This window comes from Mobula birostris, chromosome 1 (assembly GCF_030028105.1).
Source record: "Mobula birostris isolate sMobBir1 chromosome 1, sMobBir1.hap1, whole genome shotgun sequence".
Lineage (NCBI taxonomy): Eukaryota > Metazoa > Chordata > Chondrichthyes > Myliobatiformes > Myliobatidae > Mobula > Mobula birostris.
Window position 1 is genome coordinate 125,756,191 of NC_092370.1, and position 27,517 is coordinate 125,783,707.

The window sequence follows — 27,517 nt, forward strand, 5'->3', positions numbered from 1 at the left end:
ATCTGATGACTATTTTTGTGTGTGGCTAGATCAGGTGGTGTGTAGAATCTTAACTATGTAGACACCATGCATTGCTACGTGCTGAGGTTCTATCTGTTCCCAGTGTTGTGAAGGACAGGTCTTGACTGGTTGCCATGCAAAATTCCAATCCGTTTCTGCACTACCTGTCTTTCATGGAAAAGTTCTTCCAGACCAACACCATTGACCACAAGTCCATCAGGCAGTGGTCATCACAGAATGTCCTGCAGACTCTAGAGGAGAGGACTTGATGTATACCGTGGGGCGTTCTCTGAGCAGACTGTCCAGATCATTTGATAGAATGCTTCATCACCAGGTGTCAGCAACAGGCACCAAAATCTTGTTTGGTTGGCAGTCACATCCTTCCTGCATGCCCTGAACATCACTCCCACCACGCGCTACCTCCAAGATAGCTCGTGGTGTCATGATGGTTGTGCACCTCTTTGTTGGCTGTGGGTTTGCGAAGAGCGTATGGAGAAAGATGCATGGGCCTATGTCATGGTTTGTCCCGAGCAAATGCATGACAGAGGACTACGTGTTGTCCCTGGACATGGATATCAAGTGCTGCTAGAAGATCATCAACTCAGTGAAAGATGCCCTTTGCTCTCTCCGAAACTTGTTGGTCTACCAGCACATTGAGATGTCCGTAGAGAAATGCTACTGATTGGCACATTCTAGGATGCAGGAGTACATGCTGAGGGACACACTGGTTTGATGCAGACTATTGCACAGTGTTCTTCCGCTGCTTGACAGGTGGAGGACAGACTGGGTGAGGAAGCCAGTCAGTTATTGTAATAGTGTTCCACCTCAGGGGGCCACATGAGTGGCAACAGTCTTATTGGTTGCAAACAATGTAATTTAACACTAAACACATTGTCTACAAATGTAAGAATAAAAAGGCATTACATGGTTTATTCTTGTAAATATTTTTATTATGAATATAGTTTTTTTGGGGTAAAAATAAAAGCTCCTACACTGCACAGCAATGCTGGAAGATGGTGTCCTCACAAAGCTGGTGCAAAACACGTGCAAAAGTAACACCTGCCAGTTTTATTTCTGTCTACACCTTTGTTTCCATTGACCCGAGGCTGTCGACGATTTCACACATTTACGCTAATCTGCCGGGGCCTTTGGAGACACGGGAGACTGCTGTTGCTGGAATTCGAAGCAGAAAAATAATCTGCTGGTGGAATTCAGTGGGTCAAACTGCATTTGTTGGGCAGAAAGGAATCTTCCAGTCCTGATGCAGCATTTCCTTCCCCCAGCACAGATGCTGCTCGATCTGCTGAATTCCTTCAGCAGATTGTTTGTTACTGTCGGGGTCTTTGCTGTTATTGTTATTTCCTCTTTATAGTAAATACTTTTTTGTTGTAAACCTGATTCTCAGCAGCAGAAATGCATTTCTGAGGGATTAGTAGCAGGTATGTCAGAGTTAGCAGTGTGCCATGTTAAATATTGCCACAGGAAAGGTGCATTGATTACGTGCCACATCATTCCTTGGCAGTCCCAGAATGTGTTTATACATTTAGCATTCTGGGCTTGTGAAAAGTGACAATGCCAGTGCAGAGGCAGCTTTGATATGATTTCAGAATGGTACTATGCAAGACCCCTTGGGCTTGACACTTTGTGGTGCTCAACTCATATACTATGTCACGTTGAGGTTATGTAATGCTTAGGCAGTTCATTGGTTTTCCTGGACAATATGGGAACTTACGTCCTACTTTGAAACCATTCTGACAAAGCAATGAAACTAATCTAGCTCCGAAGACATCTAAGATTTGATAGAACCCCTACACATGTAAATGTGCTGAACTCTTGGAAAAATGGGAATTCATCTCCATAGAAGCTGCACACTATTCTTTGTAACTGTCAGTCTGGCACCACAACAAAATATAGACATGTCTCTGACCAAAATAGAGGCAAATCATACACGAGTATGGTGATGTGCAGATACAGTGAAGGATTTACTTGCAGCAGCATCAACTCACAAAGGTACAACACACAAAACAGTTTATGCATAAATTATACAAGACAGTGAGGAGAGAGGAAGGACATGGTCCAAAACAAGACATTGTTGCAGAAAAAGAGACAAGGCCAGGATAGTGCACGAGGTGGACTGTGGTGTTCCATTGCTGAAGGGGGGTGGGGGACGGACAGTGGGTGGTTAGATTTAAGGTTGTGCAGGTTGTTTCAGGAACCTGATGGTTATAGAAAGGTACAAGAAGAGGGCAGGGCCCAGAGGGTGGGGCTCTTTGAAGACTGATGCCGCCGTCTTGAGGCTGTGCCTGCTATCTACAGCAGTTAGTGGCGAGGAGGCTGTGCCTATCATAGACCGAGCTGTTTCCATGACTCTCTGTAGATCACTCTCTATTGTGCTATTGTGGATTGGAACTGCTAAACAGGCATCTAATATCCATGGTGACACACACAGTAAGGGAGTGGATAGTCAGTCATTTGAGTTGAGACCCTTCATCTGGACTAAAAGGAGATAACCAGTATAAAAACACTTGTACATGATTAAACTGCTTCACTCAACTGAACACAAGGGTCAGGATGTAGCATACAACTCTGGGCGGCATGCATATACAATTGAGTAAGAATAAAACCGAGAAGGAACTAGAAAAATACTGTAAGTACTTAATGCAGCAAACTTATGACAATTAAATCAAATATTCATAAGAAATTAGGAATATATGAACATGAGAAAGTCTGCAGCTGCTGGAAATCCAAAGCAAAACACACAATATTCTGAGGATCTCAACAGGCCAGGCAGCATCTCTGGAAAAGAGTAAACAGTTGGTTTCTGGCCGAGACCCTTCTTCAGGACGCAAGAAGGGTCTTTGCCCAAAATGTTTTATGCTTATTCATTTCCATTGGAATATATGAAGCTAGAATTATATATAGAATATCCAAAATTATACACAACATGAGTAAACAAAGTTTTAAAGTATGTGACAAGATTAATATAATGTAAACATTCATTAAATTACCAAGGCTGATCAAACACTATACCAATAATCGGGAATAAACTTTATGTAATATTAACACAAAATATTGCTCAGAAACCATTTTCCATTATGAACTAAGTCAATACTTGCAGATGATGACTTATGATGGCATCAACAAAGGAAAGACAAAACAGGATTGTGTAAATGTGTTTCATTCTGACTGAAAAATGCCACGAAAGCAAAATGGCTGCTATCCTCACATGGTCCAACTGAATTTCAAATTTAAAGGCGGCAGCAGTATTGGAATGAAAGTCGGCATGGCTATATTTCAAAATAAAAGCTGGAACAGCACTCGTTCATGTAACCGCAAGAGGTGTAACACCTGCCTCTATACCTTCTTCCTAACCATGATCCAGGGCCCTAAATGGCCCTTCCAGACCTTCATATGCACTTCCTCCAGTGTTACTGATTGCATACTGTGCTCCCATTGTAGCTTCTTCTACGGTCACTGGTGTCAGATGCAAACTGGGCAACTGCTTCCCTAAGCACCTTTGCTGTCTGCCATGCCCGTTTGGATCTCCTGGCTGCCAGTCATTTTAATCCTCTTCCTCGTGCTCATGCTGACGTATCTGTTCTCGGCCTCCTCTATTGCCAAGTTGAGGCAAAATTCAAACTTGAGGAACAACACCTCATATTTTGTATAGGTAGTCTGTAACATGAAATTCTCCAACTTCTGGTAACTATTCCCCCTTTGTTCCTTTTCTCTTTCCTACTGGCCCCATCGCCCTATCTCTCACCCCACCTCCGCCTTCGCCATCTTCCCATCACCCACACGTTCCTCTGACCTGTTCCCATTCTGCGTTTTTGACCTCCCTCCCTTTATGCCATGCCCCACCTTCCTCTCCTGTCAAATTCCAGCATCTTCAGCTCTTTGTTACTTCCACCAATCAGTTTCCAGTTTCTGGCACAACTTGCACTCTTCCTACCCCTATTTTCCTATAACCCCACTGTACCTGCCAGCTGTTGCTCCACCCATTCCCACAACCCCTTTATGCTTTCCTTGTCTCCTCTATCCTTCAGTCTAGATGAAGGGTCTCACGGAAAATATCAGTTGTCCGTCTCCCTCCACTAATCTGCTTGATCTGCAGCGTTGTATGTGTTGCTTTGGGTTCCAGTCTGGTGTCTCCATTCAGGGAGTGATTCAGATTACTGAGGTGTGGTAAATGGGTTGTTGCCTTGGTGGATAACCAGCAATGTCGATCCACCTGTGAAGTCACTTTCTCCTTACTGAGATCAAAGAAGATGAAACAATCTCTTTACGTGTGTGGCCTCCATTGTGTTTCTGATGCAGCAAGTTAAACGATGTGGTGGGGATTTGCTGGGGTTAAGATTATGTGGTGAGAATGTTGAGAGTCAGTATGGACTTGAACATCACTGAGAGAGCAGTCTATTTGGCCATGTGTCTTCCCACAGCAGGATCTTGGTTTAGCCAGCCCTGGAAAATCAGAGCCTGTGTACTTGTTGATCATCAGAGAGTTCTTGGTAAGCTGTGGTGTCTCTGCAGATTGGGAGAGAAGGCTACACAAATTGTTCCTGGCTGACCCTGATTGCCCAGCCTTGACCCTGACAGTGCCTGCAATAACTGAGAGCCACCACTGGTGTCACCACTGAGCCTCCCACTGAATGAGTACAGTACCTTGGCAATTAAATGCTGGAGAAAACACCAGCTTTGGTTTCACCAAACTCTGTGTACTTTGGAAGCCTGTGGCATTTCTGAAGCTGTGAGTGAAGTTTCCTGATGTCAGCAGAGATAATGAGGAAGCAACGCGTATGCTAAAGTTGGAATATGAGTGAGGGTGCCCTGGCCCCTGCACAAGGAAGACACAATGTTCTGTGGCAGATTGAGGAACACCTGCCTCCTTCGACTGGAAAATAGTTGATGCAGAGTTTGAGAGACTATTTAGGTTGGAAGTTATGTCAAAGTGGATGGAAATAGGCAGTGCCATCGCTAAGTGTGTATTTGATACTGGCATGAGCTCTCATACAAGTGTCATTGGAACTGAAGATTGCTGGTCTAATTAGGCTCTGGTGGTAGCAAATCTGAGGCAGGAAACTTTTCTTTTAAGTCCTGTCCAGCCTCTGGGGCGGAGAAATCTGTGTTGAGATTACAGTGCGGTCTGGAGTGCTGCGCTGGTAGAACTGGAGACATTTTGGGTGAGATACTGAATTGAGGTTGAGGATGTCCTCCCAAGTGAGGTTAAGAAACTCCATTTTGAAGAACACTCTTGGAACCAGCATTTATCTCCGATGCATCGTTACTGAAGCCAATTATTTAGTCATAAAACATGGAAACAGGCCCTTCAGCCCCACTCATACAGGTCACCAAGGATGCCCATTTAACCAGCCCCCTTATGCCTGCATTGTTCTCATATCTCTCTAGACCTTTCCTATCTGAGTGTCTTTTAATTGTTGCTATTGTACCTGCCTTAACTGCTTCCTCTACTAACCTGTTCCAATAATGTACCACCCCTTGCATGTAAAAGTTGACCCTCAGATTCCTAGAATCATAGAAAAGTACAGCACAGAAACAGGCCTTTTGGCCCATTTAGTCTGTGCCAAACCATTTAAACTGCCTACTCCCATGGACCTGCACTGGGACCATGGCCCTCCATACTTGTATCATCCACGTACCTATCCAAACTTCTCTTAAATGTTAGGGCCATTAGTTTCAATGGCATGTTTCATTTAGTTTCCTATTAAATCTTTTCTCTTTGACCTTTAACATATTTCCTCTAGTTCTTGATACCCCAACCCTGAAAATCAATGCCCGTTATGATTTTATGCACCTCTGTAAGATCACCTTTTAGTCTCTTACACCCCAAGGAATAAAGTTGTAGCCTGCCCAACCTTTCCCTTGAATCCTGACAACATCCTCCTAAATCTTGGCCACAGTTTTGCCAATCTAATGGTGAGAAAACTGGGTATAATATTCCAAGTGTGGCCTCACTAAAGTCACGTACAACTACATAAGACCATCTTAACCTCTATACTCAGTCCCCTGACTCATGAAAACCAACTGCTAAACGCCTTCTTCACTACTCTCTCTCCCTGTGATCTTTATCACAACGCTGTTATTGTGGAGTTCCTTGCCCACAAACGACGAATGGGTTTCGTGCTTTAAATATACTGTATGACTCATGGAGTCATATAGCACAAAACAGGCCATTTGGCCCACATTCATCACCTTGGACACCACGGTCACGTCGCGGTTAGTGCAACACTATTACAGCTTGGGGTGTTGGAGTTTGTCGTTCCATTCCAGCATCCTCTGTAAACAAGTTTGTACGTTTCTTCCAGTGTGTGTGTGTTTTTTTTTTCTCGGATGCTTTGGTTTCCTTCCACAGTCCAAAGATATCCTGGTTAGTGGGTTAATTGATCATCGTAAATCAGCTCGTGATGAATAAATGAATGAATGAATAAATGACTGTTTCATTTCACTGTCCAGTACTTGGCTCATTGCCTTCTATGCCAAGGGATTTCAGTGCTCATCTGGACTCTTCTTAAATGCTGTCAGTAGCCCTTTTTTCACCTCTCCCTCAGGCTGTGTGTCCCCAGTACTCATCACTGTTGGTGAAAAAGGTCACTCTCAAACTCCTGCTACTTCTTTCAGCCCTCACCCTAAATTTGTGTTCTCCAGTTTTATCTGCCTCTGATCTGGATAACAGTGTGCTGCAGCCTACGCTATCTATAACCTCTTATGATTTTATTGATAGGAACATATCGATGCAGTTACAGAGAAGGAATGACAGCGGCTATGTATCATTAGGAGTTTGAGGAGATTTGGTTTGGTTTGTCACCAAAGACACTCACAAATTTCTGCAGATGTGCCATGGAGACCATTCTATCTGGCTGCATCACCTTCTGCTATGGGTGGGTGGGTGGGGGTTTGCTACTGCCCAGGATCAAAAGAAGCTGCAGAAAGTTGTGAACCCAGTCATCTCTATCATGGGCACTAGCCTCCATAGCATCCAGTGCATCTTCAAGGATCAATGCCTCAGAAAGGTAGCAGCCATCATTAAAAACTGCCACGACCCAGGACATGCCTTGTTTTCAGTGCTACCATCAGGAAGGAGGTATAGGAGACTGAAGGCACACACTCAACAATTCAGGAATAGCTTCTTTCCCTCTGCCATCTGATTTCTGAATGGACATTAAACCCATGAAAACACCTCTACTCTTTTTGCACTACTTATTTAATATAACTACTTAAAATATATATACTTACTGTAATTCACCATTTTTATTATTCTGTATTGCAGTGTACTGCTGCTGCAAAAACAACAAATATCATGACATGCTGGTGATATTACTCCTGATTCTGATTCTGATATACCTCAATGATGTCCCCTTGCAACCTCCTCTGTGTAATGGCTGTACAACTTCCTCTGTGTAATAGCTGTACAACTTCCTCTGTGTAATGGCTGTAAACCTCCTCTGTGTAATGACTGTACAACCTCCTCTGTGTAATGGCTGTAAAACCTCCCCTGTGTAATAGCTGTACAACCTCCCCTGTGTAATGGCTGTACAACCTCCTCTGTGTAATGGCTGTACAACCTCCTCTGTGTGATGGCTGTACAACCTCTTCTGTGTAATGACTGTACAACTTCCTCTGTGTAATGGCTGTACAACCTCCTCTGTGTAAGGAAAGTATTACTTACTTGGGTCCTTAGCTCCCAGTGGAGTATGGACCATCGATGACCACCGGGTTCCATTATCCTCTGAGGTCGATGGTAGGTTTGGAGTTCATTAATGCTTCTGCAATCCATTGCTTCCACTGTACTATACAACTTCACCAGAGTCCTATTGGCTGGCTTTACCCATTTCCACTTCTCACGACGGAGAAGTTAAGGTTGGACTTTGAGAGGCTAAAATGAAAGTGTAATTATGTCTAAATGGTTTTGGGACATTCTGAAAGAGAAAAGGAGGAGGAGTTACAAACAAGAGAAGATCTGCAGATGCTGGAATCAGAGTAATATGCACAAAATGCTGGGGGAATGCAGCAGGCCATGCAGTATCCGTGGGGAAGAGTAAACAGTTCACGTTTCAGGCCAAGGCCTTTCGTCAGCACTGGAGAGAAAAGCTATGAGAAGAAGAGTAAGAAGGTGCGGGTTGGGGGGGGGCGGTGGGAGGTGGGGGAGAAGTGGGAGGTGATAGATAAAACCGGGAAAGGGGGAGGGGTGAAGTAAAGAGCTGGGAAGTGGATTGGTGAAAGAGATAAAGGGCTGGAGAAGGGGGAATCTGATAGGAGAGGACAAAAGACCATGAAAGAAAGGGAAGGGGAAGGAGCGCAAGAGGGAGGTGATGGGATGTAAGGAGATTAGGTGAGAGAGGGGAATGGGAATGTTGAAGTGGGGTGGGCAATCACCAGAAGTTCGAGAAACAAATGTTCATACCATCAAGTTGTAGGCTATCCAGATGGAATATAAGGTGTTGCTCCTCCAACCTGAGTGTGGTCTCATCGCGGCAGTAGAGGAGGCAATGGACTGGCATGTTGGAATGGGAATGGGATGTAGAATTGAAATGGCTGGCCACTGGGTGATCCGGCTTTCTCTGGCAGATGGAGCGTAGGTGCTTGCAAAGTGGTCTACCAATCTACGTCAGGTCTCACTGATATACAGGAGGTCACACCGGGAGCATCGAATACAGTGGATGACCCCAGCAGACTCACAGGTGAAGTTTTGTTTCACGTGGAAGGACTGTCTGGGGCTCTGAATTGTAGTGAGGGAGGAGGTGTTGGGACAGGTGTAGCTCTTGTTCCGCTTACAAGGATAAGTGCCAAGAGGGAGATCAGTGGAGAGGGATGAATGGACTAGGGAATCGCGTAGGGAGCGATCCTTGCGGAAAGCAGGAAGTTGGTGGGGGGGGGGAAAGGAAAGATGTGCTTGCTGGTGGGATCCCGTTGAAGATGGTGGAAGTTATGGAGAATTATGTGCAGGACCCGGAGGCTGGTGGGGTGGTAGGTGAGAAGGAGGAGCCCCATCCGTGGTGGGGCGGCTGATGGACGGGGTGAGGGCAGATGTGCGTGAAATGAAAGAGATGCGGGTGAGAGCAATGTTGATGATGGAGGAAGGAAAGCCCCTTTCTTTGAAAAAGGAGGACATCTCAGTTTTGGAATGAAAAGCTTCGTCCTGAGAGCAGATGTGGCGGAGATGGAGAAACTGAGGGGAGGAGATGGCAGTTTTACAAGAGACAGGGTGGGAAGAGGTATAGTCCAGGTAGCTGTGAGAGTCAGTAGGTTTGTAATAGACATCAGTAGATAGTCTCCAGAAATAGAGTCAGAGAGATTGAGAAAGGGGAAGGAGGATTCGGAAATGGACCAGTTAAATTTCAGAACAGGGTGGAAGTTGGAGGCAAAGTGGATGAAGTCGATGAGCTTGGCATGGGTGCAAGAAGCAGTTCCAATGCAGTCGTCGATGTAGCATAGGAAAAGTTGGGGAGTGTAGACTTGAATGTTCCATGTAGCCGACAAAAGGCAGGCATAGCCGAGAATTTGAAGTCATCGAAAAGATCAAGGGTGTGTGAAGTGTCACAGAGGTAGGGAGGAAGGGGCTGAATTAGCGGTGATAAAGCAGGGTCAGGCTATGCAGATATAAGTTCAGTGGGGTAGGAACAAGTGGAAACAATGGGTCTACCTGGACAGGTAGGTTTATGGATCTTGAGTTGGAGGTACAGGGTAAGGGAACTATGAATTTGGTGGTGGTGGATGGAAGTCCCCAGAGTTAATAAGATCAGTGATGGTGCGGGTGATACTGGCCTGGTGCTCCTTAATGGGGTCCTGTTCAAGGGGCAGGTAAGAGGACGTATCTGAGAGTTGTCGCCTGGCCTCAGCAAAGTAATGGTCAGTGCGCCAGACTACTACCGCTTCCCCCTTATCTGCGGGTTTGATGGTGAATGAAGACAAGTTCTTGTTATGACATTTAATTTCTCTTTGCCTTTTCATTCCCATTTCTACTCCTTCCTGTGCACTAGCTCAAAACTCGTTAATCGTAGAAATGTTAATGCTTTTTCTCTCCCCAGGGCTACTGCCCAACTCATTGAGTGTTGCCAGTGCTTTATTTCATGTTTCCACCATCTGCAGTATTCTATCTTTTTATTTGGAGCTTGTTAGCACACTTGATGTGTGGTGGTTCTTAGCTCGTTTTTTTGGATAATCTTGGGGAAGTTGGAAAAGGTGGTTTGAATTGCTGAGAACCACATTCTGTTGTCACTTTCAGTAGAAGGAAAAGGAAGTGTCGCATGAGCATTGAATGATACATTTGGTTGACATATAAGTCTTAAAAGTTTTCAATTTTAACTGACAGGGAAACTCCAAAGGCTTGCTTGAGGATGTCATGTTGTTTTTGTCTCTGTTAAAACTCAATCCTGAGAATAAATGTCAGTTGTGCTGAGCCAGATGTTTTTGTTTCAGGATGCTACAAGATCAAAAAATACAAATGCTGGAAATGTAAGACAAAAGCAGAAAACGCTAAAAATACTCAACAGGTCAAACAGCATCTGAGGGAAGAGAAACAAAATTAATAAAGAATCAGATGAAGAGTCTTCAACCTGAAATTTGAACTCTGTTTCTCTTCCCACAGATGCTGCCTGACCTGCTGAGTATTTAGAACATAGAACATTCAACTTCCACCTCCACTTAATGCCCTCCGAGCTCCACCACATGCTTAGGCAGTGTGTCCCAGACTGCAGTCATTTCTGGGTGAAAATTAGTTTCCTCAGATCTTCTCTAACCCTCTAATTTCTCACTTTAAATGTGCACACTTTGGCCTCCTTTACCGGGAAAAGTTTCTCACTAAAGACCATCTGTGCCCCTTATAATTTGCCGTACAGGTCCTGCTCAGGTAATAGCAGGGGTATGACCAGTATACAAATTGGAAAGGCAGAGACAAGCAGAAGATGCCTAGAGCCCCAATAAAGCTGGCAAATCCATCCTGCTCCAGAATGCTCACTCGTAGGTGGGGCTGTACATACGTCAGCCTTTTGTAACCTGGAGTGGACCTGTATTTTGATCATGCCCTCCTTCAGCCTGGGTTAGGTTTTATTCCCTTGCTAGACAGTGAGGAAGGCCTGTGCTGTTTAGATTTGAAACCTGTTACAGGATAATTGTGGGAAATTACTTATCAGGGTAAGCTGGACTCTCTCCATGGCTTTAACACGTAATTTTAGCTCTCTATGTTAAACAGCATTACAGAAATGATCACAAGAGGAATTTCAAATGATTACATGGGAGGAAGCTTGTGTTGTGGTACGCTCCTGTGTTTGTTCTACATACAATAACTACATGCAGAGTGTTCAAATACCATAACTCCCTTTCATTGCTATAATGATGAAGAACATCTATCTGGGCACAATACAGCCTTTTGCATTCAATATCAAGCTCCAATAAACTTCTACTGCATACTATTAAAAGAATCCTGACAGGTTGCATCGTGGTCTGATATGGCACTTTGCATTCGCAGGAATGCAAGCTGCAGAGAGTAATGGACTCTAGAGTACGTCGTGTGCACATCTCTCCCCACATTCAGTAATACCTACAGGAGGTGCTGCTTCAAGAAGTCAACACCTCATTACAATTCTATGTTCCATCTCATAGCTACCATCAGGTAGAAGGTTCGGAAGCCTGAAGTCCCACACCAGCAGATTCAAGAACAGTTGCTCCCTTCAGCTATTCGGTTCTTGAACTGGACTGCACAGCCCTGGTTGTTACCTTGGTATAGCTACACTATGACCACTTTGAACACATTGCTCGACAATGGGTTTTGTTTTTGTTCTAATTGTGTTCTTTCTTGCATAATTTGTGGTTCTATTATGAATGATGTATATTTGGTGCTACGTGCCCGTGATGCTGAAGTAAGTTTTTCATTACACATGTGCATGTAACTATGACCTTGTCTTTGTCTTTGACTTTGACTTTTGACTTCAAGTTCGCCAATTTTAGGTAAGTTGCTCTTTGTATTTTTATTGGCACTAGCCATCTCTGTATGTCATTATTTTGGCGCTGATTTTGTTTTGATACCAGTTCAGCTGACCTGCAGGGCATGTTCCTCAGCCTCGTTAATACATTACACCTAGAACTGTGTAACTGACTATTGACACATTTGGTTTTGCTCGATCAGAGATGTCACTTTTGCTTTACTCATCCTTTTCCTCCGGTGTCTGCTGTTGTTTTCCTTCTTTCATCGTCATGATAAAGGGTCTCAGATCTGACATGTTAATTGTTTATTTTACCTTGGATGTTGCCTGACCTGCTGAAAATGTTGGCAGCCTTTTCTGATTTTATTTCATCTCTCCGCCATCTGCAGCAGTTTTGATCTTCAAGCAAGCTCCCAATGCTATTTCAGAACTGTTAGCAAGAAATACGAATTATTTATTGTGAAGAAGTTGACACTTCTTTTAATTCTCATTTTTTTTGACTCAAGGTTCACAGCGATGCTTAAAAAATATGAAGTATTCATGTGGGGAAACCCACTCCTGCATTAACTCAGTAACACACCTAATGATACGGACATAAGATCGCTTTTAATTGAATGCAAGCAGAGAGGACAGACAGAGGAAGGGCAGACTGTTTTGTTTTGCAGCACAGACAGTAAGGGCTATTTCCTACAGGGAGGAACAGCAGTGCTAGATGTAATAGCTTAGTGGTGTTATTACAGTACATAAGCCTTTGATTAGAACACAATCTGAAGGAGTTCCCAGCTGGATCAAGCTGCCTGGCCTCACAGTGGCACTTGTTACTCGCTGACAGATATAGAAATGAAGTTTAAAAACATTTGGATTTTCACTCTGTTTTTCTTTATTGAGCCCTGATAGCGAAGTGACTTTTACAACCCTTATTTACTGCTGTTATGTATTTTATGACTGATGTCCGGAATTCAGCTGTGCCCGATAACAGAGTTGGTGCAATTTGCCTTCAAATCTACTATTGAGCTGTGGAAAGTGGCGGTTGTTTACATCTGCCTGCTTTTGTACAATATTCGGAGGTCAGGACTTTGGAAATTATGCCTACAAAGCCTGCTTGACCCCAGCTGCTTTTCTGCCGAAAGATCCCTCTGAGGAAATGGCGACTTTATTTTAGAGCCTGTGCCCTTTCTCTCTGTGGCTCCACTCTTATCATTAGCCCGTTTCAGGGCAATTGGTATCTAGTTTGACATCCAAATTTGTCTTTGCTCTGCCCCTTCACGTCTCCAGGCAACGCGGGGACATCAGCATGGTAGCTTGATGTTTCGTAGTATGCAGTTTGGTGAACACTACCGTGTTCTGATCTCCACAGCAAGCTGTCAAATATCAGAGCTGTTCTCATCGGATGCGACTGTAAATCTTAACTTGGGAGTTATATTTATATACAAGACAGGCATTTATAGTGTATGAGTAATTCTGATCAGTTGTGTTTCAGGGTGTTTGATTTCAATTATATTGCTTTCATTATATAATCTGCAGTAGCATAGAATTCTTGTTTAGTCATAAAGGTCAAGATACAGTTAGTTTCAAAAATAATGGATGTGTGCAGATATGAAGCAGCTTTCTGCAGTTTTAAAGAGCTTTCAAGTATCAATTGGTACTGCAGCCTCACAGGCTCAGCCACCCAGGCTCGAACTTGACCTTGTCTGCTGCCTATGTGGAGTTTACACGTTATCGCTGTTTCCCAAAGGTGCAAATTTTGCCAACTGTAAGTTACTTCTCAGTGTAGATGAACGGCAAAAAAAGTCAAACAAGACTGAATGGGCATGCGTGAAAGGGGACAAGTTGCAGGCGGACAGAGAAACAGGAAAAAAAGGAATGGGATGGATAGGATTGCTCATTCAAGGAGCACGTATGGACCCAGTGGACTGAATGGCCTCCTCTCTTGTCATTATAAATATAAGACAAGAAAACCCTTTGCTTTACAAAATTACGTAAAAACATAGAATAGTTAATCACATCATCTTGGTCCCTAGTTTTTTTTACGATTGCACACGTGCTACGATGAGGGGTTTGGGCTCACAGTCTAAGGACTGATGGTAGTTATAAAGTTAATGAAGGAATAAATTTCCTTCATCATGTACAGCATTGAAGTGCAGTAGCCAGCCAAGAGGATAAACTGTTAAAAGGGTCTAAGAATCAAAAGAAAGAATTGTTTATGAAAGGAAGTGTCAGGATTGAATGATTGTAATTCAAGTCTAGAGTAGTTATGATTCACTTTAAGGATATATTTGATATATGGATGGAGCTTCAGTCATTGATGCTAGATACATGTTAAAAATCTGCAGAAATATACTCAACCTTTGAACCTCCTTCATTTAAAGGCTTTTTCTCGAACTTCAAGTTATGATATGGTTTCAAAGATTGTCTTCTCCGACCTTTCCATTTTTGATAAGTGGGGCAGTGAATGTGTGAAAATCATTAAGTACAGAATCTAAAACTTACAAGGGAGCGGAGCTGACATGCTGTACTGGTATCAGCTTTAGAATTAACATTTTGGTTCATGTGCTTCTAATAATCAGTGACCCCTCCTTCGTGTGCTTTCCACAGGAAATGAATACTGCAGAAATTACTTTGACCTACAGATGTATGAGGGAATAGACCCAAGGCAGTATGGGATAGAGGTCGGCACAGAAGATGAGTGTGAATTAAGTATGTAATTTCTTGTCATTATATTCTCTTCAAATCGCTTTAATGAGGTGGGAATGACCGTTTTTTAGTCTAGCCTACTTTTACGGTTTAGGACTATGATTTGTTTTCTTACTAAAAGCGGGAATAAATACTGTTAATACCAAAAGTGCATTTTCAAAATGTTACTTTGGATATGTGAGACATCTGTGATTGTTCATAACCTGACATTAATATGTTAGATCAAACTTAGTGTTAGTTCCAATTCTCATTTTAAATTAGAGCGATGTCTTCACTGCCCATTTTCTTGAAGCTTATGAAACATTGCAGCAAACCGTGGTATTAAAAATGAATTAAATTGGCCCACATTTTAATTCTTGTATCAATTATCATAACATACCATTTCATTTCTCCAGTTCACTGAAAAGCCAGTAAATTGTTGGAAAAATTTATGAGCATTAAGTAGATTTTGACTAATTTATAGGATGTAATAGGATGATTTCTTTAAGCCAAACAAAAAAGATATGCTGTTTAATGGGACAGATATATGTGGTTCACTGAAAAGAAGTTTGATAGAGGAAGATTTACGAATAATGTTTGCCCTGGCTGGGGCATCTTAAACCAAAACTTCAAACAAAAACAAAAGTGCTGGAAGAACTCAGCCAGTCAAGCTACATCTGTGGAAAGAGAAGCTAGTTAACCATTTGGGTCAGGGTCCTTTCTTCATAATTTTAAAGTAAGGGCTCAGTGGCTTGGGACAGAGTTGAGAATAAATGTCTTCATCCAGATGGTTGTCCATAAGGGAACAGAAGAAGCTCAGCAAATGAATATTCTATACAGGGATTGATAGCTTTTCAGATTTTCAGGGTGCCAGGGATATGAAGTTAGTGCAGGAAAGCTATGCTGAGGTAAAAGCTCAGCTGTAATCTCACTGAATTGCAGAACAGGCACGAGGAGAAGATTGGCTTACTTCTGCTCTGTTTTTTGACAACTTTAGTTCTTATGAGAGAAATGCCCCTCCTCACAGCAGCTAGGGGCACGTAAGAGGATTGGTCACTGAATATACTTACTACCATATACTTGGTTGAGTTGACAACAAAGGACCAAATATGTTTGAGGCAAGCGCAGAACTTATGCACACAATCATGCAAGTCCCAGAATGTAAAAAAAGAATTAATTCTAAAATTATGCTAAACAAAGTAATCATCCATTTAACCTTTAGTATACTGTCATGGCCTTTCTGATGCAGCTGTAATTTTGAAGCGTTGATTCCTGATAAAAAGTACATTGGGTTTGAAGCACATAGCATGTGCTACAGTGCAATTCACATTATGGTGCAGTTCTGAATTGCATTGTTGGAGGTCTGCCATTTGGGGTGAGGTTTTAAGTTGAAGCTTCTCGGATGAAAATAACAGACTTCACAGACCTACTTTTAATGATCTCTGAGGTATTGGTCCGTATCGATCCTCCAATCAACACAATAACAGGAGGTAACCTGGGTCAGTTTGTCAAGAAAGCAAAGCAAGCCTACTTCCTCAGAAAGTTAAGGAAATCCATAATGCCGCTAGTGACGCTTTATCAATTTTTACATATATGCCTTTGACAGCATCCTGTCCACATGCATCACAGCTCTGCCCAGGTATGGCAGCTGTTCTGCCCGTGACTACAATAAGTTACAGAGTTGTGGACACAGCTTGCTCCATCATAAGAAGCAGCTTCCTCTCCATTCACTGTCTACACTCTGCACTGCCTCAGGAAAGGAGCCTGCATAATTACAGATCCCTTCCACCCCTTTCACCCCGTTCCATCAGGCTGAAGCTTGTATCCCACTCTTATCAGACTTTCGAATGGACCTCTTCTACATCAATGATGAACTCACAGTCTGTTTCATCATTTTCCTTTGTACCTTATTGTCTACCTGCTTTGCACTTTCTTTGTGACAGTATATTCTGCATTCTGTTACTGCTTTTCCCTTGTACTACGTAGATGTACTTATATATTGATATGATCTTTCAGAACAGTTTCCACTGCATCTTGGTACACGTCACAGTAATAAACTAACTCCAGTATCAGCTTCATTAAAATGGTCGTCCACTTGGCTTGCTGTGCCCACATTACCTGCTGCATTTCTCCTACCACAACTGTATACGTAAAAAAACACGAGAGTGAGAGCCAATGAAAAGAACAACTCTTGTTGTGTGTGAGCAGCGAGAGCGTGATGTGTGTGAGGGCAGGAACCTTCGAAAAGAGCAAGTCTCGTTGCTTCTGTGTTTTAATTTGGCCAATAAAAAGATGTGAGGTTTAAACGGGGCGACCATTCTGTGGGAGAAGGCCATTTTTGAAGTGGGACAGGGTTAGTATAGGGAGCTGAGGCTTTGGCTTAAGAGGCTTTGGTGAGAAGAGGTGGAGGCCAAGGTCCCAGAGATCATTTTGGTTCGGCCATTGCATGAGTAGGCTAGTGGAGGAGTTCGAGATCTGAAGCTTTGTCTCAAAGGCTTCAGCAAGGAGGCACAGGTGAGTAGCAGGTGAGAACAGGTAGGTGTTTCTTTATATAGCAGTTAGTTAAAAGTACAACATTACAACAGAAAATTAAGTAGGGGTGCAGGATCAGGTGATGTGTTGTAGCTGTACGATGTGGCAGCTGGTAGACCCTATTGTGGTTGCTTGTGGCCACATCGACGCCAAGTGATGGTTGCACGAGAAACTCAGACTCAAAGTTGATGACCTGTCATCTGAGCTTCAAACACTGTGATGCAGCAGGGAGGAGATCTGTCACCAGGACACAGTGTTTCAGGAGGCAGTCACAACCATCAGATTTGGTCTGTGGCTCGGGGCAAGGTGGTGAGACTCGCAGGTAGGGGGAAACTCAGAAGTAGTGCTGGAGGGGTCTCAGACCTCAAGCTTGACCAACAGGTCTGAGATTGTTGCTGCCTCTGAGGATATGTGTGGGAGCTGTAGAAGGAAGGACAACTGAGCTATGGCATTGTGGTTCAAAGAACCATTCAAGAGGGAGTACAGAAGAGAAATGTAATTAGCGATTATATAGTTTGAGATATAGACAAATTTCTGTCACAGTGAACAAGAGTCCAGAAAGCTGTATAGTCTGCCTGATGCCTGGGTTTGGGACAGCTCATCTGACCTGCAGAGAAATTTGGAGTGGGAAGGGAAAGATCCAATTGCTGTAGTCTATGTTGTTGCCAACCATGTAGGAAGAACAAGAAAAGAGTTTGTGCTGAAAGATTTTGAGCAGCAAAAGGACTAAATTAAAACGCAGAACGAATAAGGTAATCTCTGGATTGTTACCTGAACCATATACAAGTTGGTACAGGGTTAATAAGATCAGAGCTAAATGTGTGACTTGAAATTTTGGGGTAGGAGAAATGAGCTTGAATTCATGGGACCAGTATTGGGGAAGGAGGGAGCTGTTCCGATGGGACGAACTACATCGGAACAATGCTGGGATGAAGGTTCTGGCAAATCACAAACTGGGGATAAGACTTTGAACTACATATTAGGGTGTTGGGGTAGGATCTGCTTGGAAAAGTGTGGATAAAGTAAATGAGATGGAGAGTACAGGAGAGGTTACAAAGTCTGTAGAATAAAGAATAAGTCAAAAACAAATTAGAAAGGGATAAGAATTTAATTTCAGTTGACAATGAGACAAAATTGGAAAGGGTGATGAATGTAGGATTGAAAGTGTTATGTTTGAATGCGTGCAATGTACGTAACAAAGTAAATAATCTTCTAGTGCAGATAGAACTAGGCAGGTATATCATTGTGGGCATCACTGAGTTGAGGCTGAAAGAAGATCATATAGTAGGTGGGAGCTTTATATTCAAGGATACACATAGTATTGAAAGGACGAGTAGGTGGCGTAGTTCTGTTAGTAAAATTGAAGTCAGATTCTTAGAAAGGATTGACATAGGATCAGAAGTATATAATCCTTGTGGATAGAAACTGGACCCTGATGGAAGTTAGATGTATACTTGTCTCTGAACAGTAGCCAGGATGTGGGTACCAATTACATCAGGAGATAAGAAAAGGCATGTATAAAGAACCATGTTATAATGGTCATGAGAAATTTCAATATGCAGGTAGATTGGAAAAATCCGATTGGTGCTGGATCCAAAGAGAAGGGATTTATACAATGCCTACACCAAGAGCAGCGTGAGTCGAGTCAGCTAGGGAAAAGGCAATTCTGGATTGGGTATTGTGCAATGAACTAGATTTGATTACAGAGCTTAAGGCAAAGGAACACTTAGGAGTCAGTGATCATAATTTCACCCTGCAGTTTGAGAGGGAGAAGCTAAAATTGGATATATCAATATTACAGTGGCGTGAAAGGGAACTACAGAGGCATGAGAGCGGAGCTGGCCGGAGTTGATTGTATTCGTTTTGAGAGGACTAGAATATAAAAGTGAGGATGTAATGCCAAGGCTTTAACATATATCGGTCAGACCACATTTGCAGATTTGTGAGTAGTTTTGGACTCCATATCTAAGGATGTGTTGGTATTACAATGAGTCCAGAGGAGCTTTATGAGAATGAGAATGATCATGAAAATGAAAATGTGAGGGGCATTTGATGGCTTTGGGCCTGTACTCTCTGGAGTTTAGAAAAATGAGGTGGGGGGGGCGGTTGAATCTCATTGAAGCATACTTAATATTGACAGATCTAGATAGAGTGGACTTGGAGAGGATGTGTTGTGTCATGAACTAGATTTAATTGGAGAGTTTAAGGTAAAGGAACATTTGGAAGTCAGTGATCATAATATAACATAAAATAATATATATTAACATAATATAATATTATAGTGGAGTGAAAGGAAACTACAAAGCTTGAGAGTGGAGCTGGCCAGTGTTGATTGCATTCATTTCGAGAGGACTAGAATACAAAAGGGAGGATGTTATGCCAAGTCTTTAAAAGACCATTGTGAGCAGTTTTGGGCCCCATATCTAAGAAAAGATGTGTTGGTGTTGGAGAGGATCCGGAGGAGTTTTACGAGAAAGATTATGGAAGTGAGAGGGGTAACATGCGAGGGGCAATTGATGGGCCTGTACTCATTCAAGTTTAGAAGAATGACGGTGGAATCTTATTGAAACGCACTGAATATTGAAAGGCCTAGATAAAGTGGACTTGGAGAGGATGTTTCCAATTGTGAGAGAGTCTCGAACTAAAGGGCACAGCCTCAGAATACAAGGACATCCTTTTAGAACAGAGATGATGAGCAATTTCTTTAGCAAGAGGGTGGTGAATCTCTGGAATTCAATGCCACAGATGGCTCTGGAGGTCAGGTCATTGGGTACATTTAAAGTGGAGGTTAGTAGGCTCTTGATTCATAAAGGCTTCAAAGGTTACAGGGGGAGAAGGCAGGGATTGAGATGGAAAATAAATCAATCATGATAGAATGATGGAGCAGGCTTGATGGGCCAAATGGTCTAACTCTGCTTCTATGTCTTATGGTCCAATGGCCTAACTCTCGTTAGTTGGAGAACATTTTGGGACATAGTGGGTGAAGGCAGGGACTACAGATACTCAAGTCCATTTCCAATGCCCAACCCATGATTTAAGCATTTTAGATTAAGAATATTGGAATGGGCTGCTGAGGAAGGATTAACATTTTTCTGTTGTAGTTTTCATTGTCTTGGGTGATGTGTAAATCTTAAGAACTGTAAGAGTATAATACAAGAACTTAAGAAGTAGAAGCAGGAATGGATTATTGAGCCCCTGGCAGCTGTTCTACCGATTATTTATCAAGATTGGCCTGTTACCTCAGCTCCGCTTTCCATATTAACCCCATATCTCTTGATTCCTGTAATATCCTGCTCTTGCACTCAATTCTGGTTGTGCTGTTATAGGTGGGATGTGAGGATTTATACAATGACTTAACCTCCCCGTATCTCTACGTACCCTCATGGGGTAGCTAGACATTGGAGGGGTGGAGCCATTTGTATAGATTCATGTTAGGCAGATTTTGGAACTTGGGAGGAAGCTAATTTTCTCTTTTCATGGTGACACCCTCCCCCCACCCTGCCAAGATGTTTTTAGCGGGTTGCTGCATGAACTCGTATACTGGTTTCCCAAAGCCCTTCAACCATCTACCTGGCACAAGTGAGGAGTTTAGTGGAATATGTTTCATTTCCTGTTGAAGTACAGTACCAATGACTAAAGAGCCTTGATACCACCCAGAACAAAGTTGCCCACATGACTGTAACCCCATGCTCCACCTTCTCGCCCACTTCTTTGTCTCCCCAGCTGGTACACTGTGGCTTGATTGTGAACTGTCAACTTAGACCACTTTAACAGCACCTCCCAGCCCCAGGACCCAAGGACAAGGGCAGCAGGCTCATGGGAAAACTCCATCATCTGCATGCCACAGTCTGACTTGGAAATATCCCTGTTCGTTATTGTTGCTGGGTCTACATTATGGCTTCCAACAGCACGGAGGGAGCACCTTCTCTTCTACCTTCTCAAGGACAATTAGGGATAGGCACTACATGCTGGCCTTGCCTGTGATGCCCAGAAAGGGCATCTGAGAGCACGTTCAGATCAAGCATCAACTTTACTCACCCTATACATTAATATGTATTAGGGATTTGCTATGGAGTGGTGGTGCTGCATGCAACTAAAAGACAACATTTAACAATTATGAAGTATAAAGAATTATATAAAAATAAAATCAGAAGTATGGATATTGAATAAAATGTGCATAAATACCAGCTTGTATTTATAACATAAACAGCATTATAAAAAAGTGTTTCAAAGTGTTGATGTGCAGTGCTGTGACTGAAGTAATAGATAGTGGGGGATGGGGGTAGGGGAGTAGTGGGATAACTGGAATAGTTGATCTGATTATCTGCCCTGGGGAAGAAACTTTTAAGATGGCGTGAAGTTTTTGTCTTAATAGCACTTTCCACAGGGAGCTTTGGGAAAAGGCAGTTTGCTAGATGGGTAGTGTCTGTAATAATTTTTCCATTATCTTTATTTAATGGCGGAGCAGGTTCAAAGGGTAGACTAGCCAAGCCCCGCTTCTACTTCTTTTATTCCTGTGGACAGGGTGTTAGAACAACAGTAGAACCCAATTACTGAGTCTATTTCATCATGCAGCACATTTGAATAATTACCAATAAATAATTGTAATAATTATATACGCTGCAATGTCAAGCTGCTGCCTTCTTGTTTTCTGTGTAAAGTACTTCAAAAGCATCAACGAAGGTTGTTTATTCACCCCGGCTTTTTCATAACAACATATCAGTCATATTGTACTTCGGTAATGCAGAGTGCAGTGTGTTCCTGGGATTACTCTTGCAATAATCATAGTCTGTTTCACTGTTACTGTACTCTGCTGCCAATGGGTTCTGCAAAAAGGACATGTCTTTCATTATTCCACCTCTTTTGCGATAGCATAATTTATTGCACATTTTCCAGAGGTATTAGATTTCATTAGTATATTTCCTCTGTCCATTATTAAGTACAAAAATGCCTTGAGGGTTCTTTCCCAGCCTGTCATGTCTATTAAATATTGTGCACCCACAAGTAAAAATGGTTGTGCATTACTTGAGCAAACAACAGGTTTGAAATACAAGTGTATAATTACATCATCCTGTTTTGAATATGATGATACATGGTATTCTCTCATTTTAATTACGGAGCTCAAAATCCAACTTACGTGTAATGACAGTCTAATTATATGAGGCTTGATTCTATATATTTTTTCGCAATTAATGTTAAACAATGTGCTTGAATCATGAATTTAGTTCAGCAAATAAGGTGTGAAACAAATTAATTTAACCTTTAAGGGGTGAATTCCTCAGCAGCCTTTCACAATTTGGACTGTGAAGCATGGAGCTGAATGGAAAATTAAAATAATCCCACTTAAATTTAAGACAAGCTGCCATTGCTGTTGCAGATCAGAGGTCTGCCAAAGTTTTACTCAGATTTGTGATCTGGGAACCGGTTCTCTATCAGTGTGCTAAATATGGATATGTCAGAGTCTGTTATACACTTGGTTCTTAAATTCAGTTTCTTTGGAGCAGAATTTCATCAATGGTAGTGTGATGTTTGACTTAATTCATGGGCCAGGCAGAGATTCAGTGTAATGAATGGGAGATGTGCATTCATTTGCCACAGTGACAATTGAGAGGGGTTTGTTTAAGTTAACTCAGTGCATCTGCAGTAAGAAAATAGTGCCAATATTGATCATGAAGCCATGGTTTATAATAAAAAGTCCAAGTGGCTCACTGATGCCCTTTAACAAGGAAATCTACCCATCTGGTTTTGACTGGGATAACCATGACCTTGGGTCCTCATGTGACAGGACCCACTTTTGACTGTGGGCTGTCATTTGACTGGGGGCCATCATGTGACTCTGCACTCACACTAACCTGACAGGTACAGTATAAAAGCTTAAAATGCAGAGATCACGTATGACATGAGAAATGGTTCTAGCTTGGAACTATTCACTGTTAGTGCTTCCTGAGATACTGAGCATTTTTAGCAATTTCCCTTTTTACTTCAGATTTCCAATATCTGCAGTATTTAACCTTTGTAATATGCTTAATGACTGCGACCCCTCTTCAAAGTACTCCAAGTTACACAATTGCAAAAAGCAATTCTTTCTCAATGAATTACTACTGCCAACATTTACACTGCGTGTTTAGCATAAGAGAATTCTTTCCCCAGTACCTTTATTTACATAATCATACTTTGACATCGCCTTTGTGTTTTAAATTATTGTCCCCTTTTGAACATTTGCATCTGAGCGAACAGCCCGTGACTGATCTCTGCTCATCTCTCTCCTTTGAGAATACAGCTGGCAGAGCCATATACTTTAGGAAAATATAATGTTGTGAAGTCACACAACATAGAAGCTGACCCTTCAGCCCACTATGTCCATGAGAATTAAGGAACTGTCTATGCTAATTAAAACTGCATAGGTGTGTCAAAACAATTTTGATGCTAAGGGCAAAAATTGTCATTGAAATTCTGACAACACTCATAAATGATGTAAAATCAGACCCATGTTTAATGTGGGTGAGGGTAACGCCTGCATGAGGAAAGGGGACATATAAGAGGAGTTATTTTGCATATGTGTTTTTGTTCTTCAGAACCTGACACCAGTGATGATATGAACTTCTATCGAAAGCTTCTGAAATTTACAGAAGAGGTGGAAACCATGGATGACAGGGATACAGGTAGGAGTTCAGTGGGTAGCTCCTGATGGTATTTATGTTACCCCCTGTACCCTTATGTTCTGAGACTGGATCATCGTGCTGAGCGTGGGGATACTTTTCCCTTGTGTTTCGAGATTGGCCCATCAAGCCATGACTCCGAAAGAATGGGAAGTGCTGAGACTGGGAACACCTTTTGGAGATGGCTGAGGAAGTGGGAGTGAGGAGATGGGTGTATTTATCAAAGAAGTGACTGGGAATAGATTTTGAGCCTTACTGTCTCAGCTGTATGCCCCAGGTAGATGAAAGGGCAAACAAATGCGGAAAATTAGAAAAAAAAACTAACCAGGAAATAAACAGAAGGAAGTTTAATGAAGAAAGTCTGTCATCTTACTGGTCAGGTGTCCAATTGGGGCTCGCTATGTTTTTATTATTTTGGAGGACACTTATTATGCACACTTTTCTTCCCTTTGCAATAACTTGCAGCACCCAATGCTGTTCTATTGTAGGTTAGAGACAATAATTAATAGTATCCCAGAAACATAGATATCAGTGTGGGAAGTATTTTTCCCACAATACTTTAGGAAGGATGAGGCAGACCTTATCGTGCAGTATTCCTTTTAAAAAAAAGCCCAGTGTTTGTATGGGAAATATTTCAGCTAGTTAAAAATAAAGAAACCCCAGCCCAAGTAATTCTGTTTAAGTGTACATAGGTTGGTGGTAAAACCACATTCCATCACACACACAGTGTAAATTCTTGTGTAATTGGTGTGAGGATTTGCAATATTGTGGCTGACAAATCATCCATCATTTTTTTTTTGATGAAGGTTGGGGAGAGGTGGGACATGTGGGGGAGGGTAGAAGGGTCGTAATCCTGTAATCTGAAAAGAAAATTATGTTTTGATATTATGCCAGATGCAGTGCTGAACTCACTTTAAGGACTATCAGACTATTATTTTCTCTGGAATCCATTGCTTGGACAAGAGCAAATAATGCAACAGAAATAACAGTTTGTGTTTGACATCTCACCATATGATTGAACCTCAGATTGTGGAGACACGGTCCATAGAAGTCCTTGTGAATCAAATGTATGAATACATTTGGCTGGTTTTGCTTGAGGGGTGTCACTGGATATTTTATTAGTAAGCAGTTTAAAGATCATGAATACAGAATGCAGAATATTATACTGCTGTTAACAGTATGCTTTATACTGAAATAGAGAGTACACAAGTTTATGATTTAATAAACTCATTTCCCTGCATTAACAAGAAAAAAACTGGAAATGACGATTCCAGTCGCCATCAAAGGGCTATTCTCCAGTTCAGATGTAAAACGTGATCTATTAAAGGCAAACTGTTTGTATTTGTGAGAGGGTAAAAAAACCCATAAATTACAGCTTCACCTTCCTCATCCAAATTAAGACGAGGAAGGTGAAGATGAGGAATATTCTGAGGGTAATGTCAGCACATCAGAATATTTTTGTGAAATAAAAGCAGGAAATGACAGAGATAGTGCGTCAGACTATGGAGAGAGGAAGAGAGTTATCCTTTCAGGTTGAAATTCCACATCAATGCTCTTCCCATAGATATATGTCGTGGGAGCAATGGTTGCTTTCTTCCCCAGTGTTGACTCAAGTGGAAATGCTGTCAGTCTGAATAACACCTGTCTCATGTGCATAGGAAAAACCATGACAAGGTTGTTTAATTTTGTGGTTGAGAGAAAGGTGTGGATGTGTTAGTACTCTCTCCATTACATGTATGGAATTTAATTGAAATATACTTTGGTAATCCTGAGTTTCACTTCGTCTTTGATTGGATTTCATTTAATGTAAACCTTATAACTTTGCTCAATAACCAATAACTGCAAACACTAATTGGAATCTTACCTTGACATTGAATGAATAATTTAATAAATACTTCTGGCAGGGCCCCCCTGCTATACATCCTCCCAACTTGCAGCCCGGTTCATAGATTACCGCTGATCCCTTTGGTGAACATTAGTGGCAATTGTGCCCATGTTTCAGACACTTGTAGGCCTCTGCTGCTGTGGCTGCGTGTGTAACACACTTCCCTTTCAGTTAGTGGATGATGGGCTGAATACTCACACAAAGAAATCCCGGCTGACACTCCGACGCAGTAATGGTGTTAAACTGAGGACCTGCTTGCTCGGTAAAAGATCCCATGGCACTATTTCAAGAAACTGAAGAGTCATTTCTGGTGTCCTGGCCACTATTTATCCCTCAATATTGCTTCAGTAGATTATCTGTTTGCTATCATATTGCTTCCTGTGGCTATGTTTCCTACATTATAGCGGTGACCACAGTTCAAAACATATTTCCATGGCTATAAAGTACTTCATGGGGCTCTGAGAGAGATGTGAGATGCCCCTGATAAATGTCGATCTTTATTATTGTGGTCACCCCACTGTCGCTGATGTCAACTTTGTTTTAATTGTGAAAACAGAGGAAGGGATTTAATTTGTGACATTGAAGTAATAGTAATGCCTTTTAATTGCTGTTGGTGCCACTGTCCAGTCATTAAGTTTTTATAAAAATTTTCTGATAGCCCAGATCTGTCTGATTTTGGAACTATATAGAGCATACTGTGTGATGGATTCAGAATTATCACAAGGGTAGCATAAATGGCTGCTTTAGATAGTTGGAGTTCTTGAGGCTACCACTTTAACTATAAAGGTCAGCCATAAGGCACCTGTAGTGAACCAGGCTCAGCAGTTTTCTATATATCTGACGACAGAAACCACTGGAGCTTGCATGAGGTGCAAAAGCGCTGGAGTATGCAATAATATATGGGGCCTGCGGCAAGAGGTGGAGAGAGAGATGATCCCTCCTTATGTCGAACAGTTCGAGACGAGTGTGCAAGATGACATGATTCTGGTTGGCAGCCTTTCACTTGAACAGGTCAGACTTCAAAACTAAACAATGCAATCTTACTCCTTTCTGTTATTGTAATGTCAACGAACAGCCTAACAAAACCATTCTTTCTTTGTCAAAAGCTCTGCGTTGTTATAATAATCCATTAAAAATAATGTAGAAGAATGTACTTAATATGTAGTAACCAGAATTTTAATGTTGTAATTGCTATTTTTAATCATGTTACTAATGAAGGTCATTTACAGTTATAAATTAAGGATGTATTAATTGAAACCAAATTGAGAGAATGCTAACAGGTAGATTCAAAAATAATTTCTCTTTGTTTCCTTAAAAAGTACAACGATTAATTTGTAATATTGTACTGCTAAATAGCAAGAAGTACCTTTTTGATTAATGGTGCAGATTAACAAGTATATTTTTGTATAGAGGCAGCTTCCCCTATTTAAACAAAGGAATAATTATGGCTAAAGGTATTAAAAACATTGAGTAATATAATAATTACCCTTCCACTGCAATCTATAATCTGTCATGCCTGAGTAGGCCCAAGATCAACGACAGAGATTTCGTGAAACACACATGGATTGCTGGTCGCAAGAGGAGCATCTGGTTCAACAACAAAAGCTGTCTGTCAAAACACAGGAGGAAGACACCAAGCAACGAGTAATGGCATTTTCAAGGGAAAAAACAAAGGTATCTAGATCCCTTGCTGTGCATGTTTCAATTGTAGATTGTTGTAGCCTGTATCCGAATATTTTACTAAGGTTTACCATTAATTTCTCAGCAACTTGGTGATTACTGGAGCACAATACAGCCAGAATTAAGGGTTTCTTTTAGCAAGTTTTCTCTTA

The 27,517-nt window shown here is 41.9% G+C and overlaps 1 protein-coding gene across 1 annotated transcript in view; it reads left to right on the forward strand.

The window, feature by feature from the left end:
• The window catches only part of ofcc1 (orofacial cleft 1 candidate 1), a 420,469-nt gene that overhangs the window by 57,628 nt on the left and 335,324 nt on the right, over window positions 1–27,517 (forward strand). Inside the window, exons 4-7 of the mRNA XM_072248661.1 lie at window positions 14,532–14,633; window positions 23,717–23,803; window positions 26,533–26,696; window positions 27,210–27,359. Coding sequence (XP_072104762.1) covers window positions 14,532–14,633; window positions 23,717–23,803; window positions 26,533–26,696; window positions 27,210–27,359 — 503 coding nt within the window. The remainder of the gene's footprint in view (window positions 1–14,531; window positions 14,634–23,716; window positions 23,804–26,532; window positions 26,697–27,209; window positions 27,360–27,517) is intronic.